This window comes from Myotis myotis, unplaced genomic scaffold (assembly GCF_014108235.1).
Source record: "Myotis myotis isolate mMyoMyo1 unplaced genomic scaffold, mMyoMyo1.p scaffold_m19_p_4, whole genome shotgun sequence".
Taxonomy (NCBI): Eukaryota; Metazoa; Chordata; class Mammalia; order Chiroptera; family Vespertilionidae; genus Myotis; species Myotis myotis.
In genome coordinates, this window is record NW_023416346.1 from 295,757 (window position 1) to 302,637 (window position 6,881).

General features: G+C 35.7%; 1 protein-coding gene across 1 annotated transcript in view; it reads left to right on the forward strand.

Annotated features, from left to right (window-relative positions):
• Positions 1-6,472, forward strand: part of OTC (ornithine carbamoyltransferase) — a 48,304-nt gene extending 41,832 nt beyond the window's left edge. Inside the window, exons 9-10 of the mRNA XM_036306158.1 lie at positions 852-989; positions 3,664-6,472. Of these exons, the coding sequence (XP_036162051.1) occupies positions 852-989; positions 3,664-3,723 (198 nt within the window). The 3' untranslated portion in view covers positions 3,724-6,472. The remainder of the gene's footprint in view (positions 1-851; positions 990-3,663) is intronic.
• The last annotated feature ends 409 nt before the right edge of the window (positions 6,473-6,881 follow it).

Sequence of the window (6,881 nt, forward strand, 5' to 3'; positions counted from 1 at the left end):
AAGTCAAGTTTCCTTCCATCACCATTTATCATCCCCCCTTTTCCCTCTTTTACCTCCCCCACCCCTTTTCCTTCTGGTAATCACCATATTGTTGTTTGTATCTATGAGTTTTTTCTTCTTCATTTCTTCACCTTTTCCTCCCAGCCTTCCTGCCTACTCTCCTCTGACTGCTGTCAGTCTGTTCTCTGTATCCATGGAGAATTTTTAAATTTGCTGTAGATTACTTCATACTTACCTTGTCCAAAGTTAGACATTTTTCTGGTGCTGGAACTGTAGACATGAAGAGCACTAATCTCACTGATATATGACAAGTTCAAATGTTATTCTTTTCCCTTGTCACTTTTCCAGTATTTAGAAACTCAGAGGTTCTGAACCTAGACCTAGAGTTGGAGGTAAAACAAAACTTAAGTACAAAAGCAGTAATTCTGAGGTAAGAAATTATGATGGAATATAGTTTTGAATTTATAAGTGAACAACAGAAATGGATGGGAAAATGTAACTTATAGGAAATAACTGTTGGGGAAAATTAAAACTGTTAGGACATTTGCATTAAGAATGAAATATCTAGTACATAGTGCCCATAATCCTGTTAATGCACTCCTATCTCAGCGCTCTTTTTCAAAATTGTTTTTAAGTGATAATAAAGTATGCTTCAAGTGCTAAATACCATAATTTGGAGATAAGCTCAAAATATAACACACTCACATAAAAGTAACTTTTAAAATATAGTGGGGGATAAGTGGTCACTTTTGCTATCAGCCACATATAACTCATAGAGTTCTTTACTGAAATGTCCACAATCCCCCTGGATAGAGTACCAGAAAACTGAGTTATCCTCATCTTTTCCTTAGACTGCTGAAGTTGCTGCCTCTGACTGGACATTTTTACACTGCTTGCCCAGAAAGCCAGAAGAAGTGGATGATGAAGTGTTTTATTCTCCACGATCACTAGTATTCCCAGAGGCTGAAAACAGAAAGTGGACAATCATGGTAAGCAAGAAATGAGGAATAGAGTGTAAGGAGTTCTTTCTATGGCCCTAACATGGTCATTCATGCTTTTTGGAAAATAATAAGCAACTGAGAGTATCAAACTACTTTACTTACTTATATGGCATCTATTTATTACAGAAAGTTCATAACAGATTATTATTGCTTATTGTCATTTATAGTATCTTTTAACTGAGTAAAACTAATCTCACTCCAAATATATCTATTTTAATTGAAATTCTCACTCCTCTTGATTAGTCTGATCACCAGCCAGCATTGCCTGCCAACCATTATAGTTTTTATAATTCTTATTTTATGATCCCCTTGTTAATGTGTATAGTGGCCTTTATTCAGTGCCTGCTACAAAATGGGCATTTGAAGTAATTTTATTTCCTTCCTCCTCTCCCTTCTTTTCATAACTTGCCTAGATCAGTGGTTGGCAAACTGTGGCTTGTGAGCCACATGCGGCTCTTTGGCCCCTTGAGTGTGGCTCTTCTACAAAATACCGCGTGTGGGCGTGCATGTACAGTCTGATTGAAACTTCGTGGTCCATGCGCAGAAATCGGTATTTTGTGGAAGAGCCACACTCAAGGGGCCAAAGAGCCGCATGTGGCTGTCAGCTACACTATTTATTTGCCAACACAGACATAGAACATTTCCATTATTGCAGAAAGTATTTTATAGTCTCTTTCTGTTTTCATGTTTGGAGTGCCAGATAAAATACAGGACATCCAGTTAAATTGAAATTTCAGATAAACAAGTAATTGTTTAGTATAGCTAATTTTCCATGCAAGATTTGAAAAATAGTGTTGTTTATCCCAAATGCTAATTTAACTGCCTGTCTGTATTTACTTTCTTAGCTAAATATGGAAACTCTATTCCAAGTTGACTTTCTAAGATTTTACTTTTAAAAATAAATTTGACATATGCAATGACAATTAAGAACAACAACAACAAAAACACCCTGAGATATGATCCCAAGAACCTATAAAAATGCTTAAAATATTTTACCTGGAAGATGTTTTTAATCCCAGAATTTAGCCTTTCTATTTCTTCTTGTCATTCAGATCTCAATTTAAATGTCATTCCTTTAACAAGGTCTTCCTTAGCCACTCACTCTTAAGTGGTTCCCCAGGTCCATTTATACCATTTTTATTTTATTTTCTAATGGCTTTTATCACTACCTGATCTTTTATTTGTTTGTTGTCTGTCTCCCCACTATAATGAAACTCCATTAAAGCATTGATCTTGGCTGTAATGTTCTTTGTTATATGTAGAATGGTGCCTGACAAACACCCTAAATATGTGCACAATATACTTTTGTAACCTGAAGGCAATATAGGGTACTTGTTCTAGAACATAGGCTTTGGAAATCAAGTTAAAATCTTGCCTCTCTGTAATCTTGATCAAGTACCATAACTTCTGTAAACCCAGTTCATTCATAAAAAATGGGGTTAAAATAGAAACAACATCATAAGATTGTGAAGATTAAATGAGGTAAGAGTAATCTGAGCATTGTGGTCAAGGTCTAGGGACAGACAGGTGCAGATGATACATCCCTTACAATCACCACTCATGAAAATACATAGGCCTCAGTTTCCTCATCTATATTTTATATCTCAGCACTTCACACAGTAGGAAAGGATATTAAATGGTAGGATACACATAAAGTACTCAGCACAGGGCCCAGCACATGGTAACTGCTCAACAAATATACTCATTGAACCCCTTTTAAATATGACCTGCATTTCTGATATAGGCTAGGAACACATATGGAATATGGTGGGAAAGAGGAGCAAGTACCTGTAAGGTAGTAAAACTACTTCTTAAGACTGGAGTCAGAGAAATCTGGGTCTAAACCCAGTTCTGTATTATCTATTATTACCAGGGTAGATTTGAATAAATGATAATAACAGAAGCTACCTTAGAAGGTTGTTTCATTAAGTGAAATAATGCACAACCATTTATCTCTGGCTTACTACAGCACCTAGCACAGAGCTTGGCAAATATTTCTTAACTCACTAAAACATGATAAGGCATTTAGTCTGGCACATAGTAAACATTCAATAAACATTTTTGTTTATTGAACATTCATCATAGTTTAATATTATTACTATTGCCATAATATTGGAAGTTGGGAAGGGTAAAAGTAAAAATTACCATTTGTGGCTGATAGTCTATTGGGAAGCTGTACTCTTGGATATACTTTTTTTTTTTCATGAGGACTCAGATTCAGATAGACATTATTTGTTAGCCCAGATGATTTACTTTTATTACTTTACATCTGATGTATATTACAAGTGCCAAAATCACAGAATAAACATGAGGATGGGAGGAATTATATTTCTCAAAAACCAGCCAATACCTAGGTTTCACTTATGACTGGAAAAATCTAATCATAGCTACCACCATGATATCTCATTTCAACTAGTCCTGGAATGAGGCCCAAGTAAGCATGGTGTTTGTGCACATATTTGGGTCAGTCTGATCTCTTGTGACCTTTCTTTATCTAAATAAAACTAAATATTAGATCAGAACTGTCTCCTTATCATTTCTTTGGGAAAACTTATTTTAACCACAGGCATTCAAAGCAGCAATCCAATTCCTCTTCCGTAGGTCCCTAAGCAGACTCTTGCTAATACCCATTTCTTTCTTTCTCTTTGTTGTGTCATCTTAGGCTGTCATGGTGTCCCTGCTGACAGATTATTCACCTCAGCTCCAGAAGCCAAAGTTTTAATGCTGTGATACTTGTCAAGAGAGAACCGATGTTCTTCAGTAACAGAATGAGTCTTTTATGGGGGAAGGAGAAGAGAATCCAAGAGAAATAAACAAATCGTGATACATGGAATAGGTGAACAATATGATATTGTTTTGCCATTGTGAAACTTTTGTAAAGCCCTTAAATTAAGTATTGATGCACTGTAATACATTGCTTGACTTAATCAATGCTCTAATTCAAAATTTCTGAGTTACATTTAGGTATCATGTTAATAACCACATACATTTGCCTCAACTAAACATAAAATACTGTGTTTATAATGCATAATGTCTAAGCCATTAAATGTAATCTATGCTTATTACCTTAATAAATTATCACCCATGCTAATTTATAAGTAAACATTTACCAGGCAGTCAGCTGCTGGTAGATCTGTGGGCTATGCTCATATCCCTCAGCACTAACAAAGAAGCCAAATGATTCATCTTACCGACATATTGCAATCTGCAGGCAAATGAGGTAGACAGGCATTCGTTTATGAAGGCAGATGAGGAAATTCTTAGAAAACAGCTATAACTATGCCCAAACTCTGGAGTTTTTTCCAGTGATTTGTGGGAAGGAGGGTCCTTCTAGAGCACACATCTCTTTTCTGCAACGAATACTTAACGTTACAATGCTAAGGAAACATTTGTGAACAGTGGTAAAACCATGGATACCTAGCTGGGAATGTAAGATCCATTAGAGTGAGTGACATTTTCATAGGTTCAAATTCTTTAGCAGGAGCAATTTAATTTTTTTTTCATGTTTGTGCTTATCATTCATCTACTCCCACCACACACTGGGTATTTCCATAAATCCACTATTTGTCATATTTTAGCCCAGTTTTCTCCAGTTTTTCTTCAGAATAATAAAATTTGCATTACTGGATTATTATAATATAATTAAAGCTAGATGTCTCTTGTGGGTGACTAAATTTTGAAATGTTGAATTATTATGATATAATTTGAAATTTTTTACTTAAAAATTTAAGGAACATAAATGAAACTCAAAAATAATGTATTTTACAGAGGATAAAAAAGTAACTACCTTTATATTCTACCTCCCCCATTAGAAGAATGCTTTCAGGCTGGTTGACTGATATTTTCAGCAGATATCTATGACTTAAATGAGTGACTTAGAGATGAATTACAAATTAAATTTGCAATGCAGATTAAATAAAACATATTTTGTAGGGGGAAAGGCTCATAATGTTACAGAAGAAAAATAATTTTTTTCTAGTAAATATCAAATGTGATGTTCGTGTCTATGATAGTTTATAAGAAAAAAAAGAGTAGAGTTTAGTGGACTATCTTTTTTCAGCAGAGGGTATAGGAATGATTTAACAAGAGGGTGTCATGTGGATTGTTGAGACTCTCCCTCAAATTGCCTAAATGTAAAGAACATAATCCTGAGTATTCTTCCACTTTCTAAGTGGTCCCCCATGGTAACAAGCTCTCATCTCTTTGCTAGTTATCATTTGAATCAAATGAAAGGTATAATCTCAGTCCCTCAATAATAAGGAACTTATAAACATTTTCTTGCCAATATGCAGTCACTTTACCTTCAAAAAGCCCAAAGCTTCCATTTTTTAATGTACACACAATTTAATATCTTGCTCAAACCAAATCTGTAGAAATTTACTTGCTTTCTTAATTTTTTATCTTAAGAAGATTTTAGTTATATTATCAGGAATAAAGAAACCAGGAAAGGAAAAGTTAGCCTTATTTTTCCCCCAAACTATTTTTATTTCCTATTTATCTTTACCCTTGCCTCCCTCATTCCCTTTTCTATGTAACTACTGCAACAAAAAAGATGAAGAAAAACTCCAGGAATAACCTTTGGGTATCTGGTATACACAATAGATCCTACCCATTTTATTAATATAACTAGTCAAAGAGAGCCTTTCTTCTAGGCTTTCTCTACTGTAACATTGGAAGTTAAAACATCAAGATATTACACTGCAATAATTTCAATGTCACGGAAGATCATCAGTTGTTTGGGTTTTTTTTCCCCAGTGATAAGTTTCTAATCAGATATTCCTAATGGATTTATGCTAATGACTTGACTATTGTAAGATCCTTAGGCAGAAATATGTGCACAGACTAACATGGCAATACTACATTAGACCTCATATGCAAGCAACACTAAAACCTCAGTTAAAATGGCAGGACCCCTGCAACTAATACAAAAGTTCCAATGCAAAACTTCTCATGTGATAAAAATGATGAATGCATACAGAGAGGGTATCCATAACACATTCTTTTGGGAGCCTTTTTGTCTTGAAATCTCTCATCAATGTCTAGAATCTGGACTCTAGATTTTGGAGATGGCTGAGCATGTCTTGAGACATGGCACCACTCAGCAATTTTGTAAGACTGATATCTTTTGACAAATATGAAAGGCCATATCAAAGATTTAGAAAACAGTTGTCACAGTGATCAGATTCCTACAACCAGGAACACTAGATACTGACATACAAGTTGTGCTCTGTGCAAAGGTCTCAAGTGAAAAGTGTAAGGGTTGAAACATGGTCTGTACTTCAGTTACCAAGTCTTGTGCTTCCTTACAGGCCTTACAGCCAGAGGAAGGAGTGATTTTTTTGTAAGTTGTGCACCCAGAGGGAACAATTTTCAGTATTTCATAAGCTTGAATAGATGCGTTGTTTTAAGTCACACAAAGGGCCAGTATCTGGCCCTACCATCAACTTTTTATTTAAATCGTCACCTGAGAATATTTTTCCTTTTTTTTTTTTTTTTTTTTTTTTTTTTTTTTTTTTTTTTTTAGAGAGAGAGAGAGAGAGAGAGAGGAAGAGACAGAGAAAAAGAGAGAGAAACATCGATGTGAGAGAAACACATAGACTGGTTGCCTCCTGCATGCGCCCTGACCAGGGCCTGGGCCAGGGAGGAGCCTGCAACCAAGGTACATGCCCTTGTCCAGAATCGAACCCGGGACCCTTTGGTCCACAGGCCGACACTCTATCCACTGACCCAAACCGGCCAGGGCCCTACCATCAACTATTTACATCAAGACATTTTTTTTTCAATATCACCTTGTATTTGATTAAAATGAGACACCCAGAACCACAGCCCACAAAGTTGGACTCTCACCCTCATCCCATCACTGGAAGTCCACATCCTTGA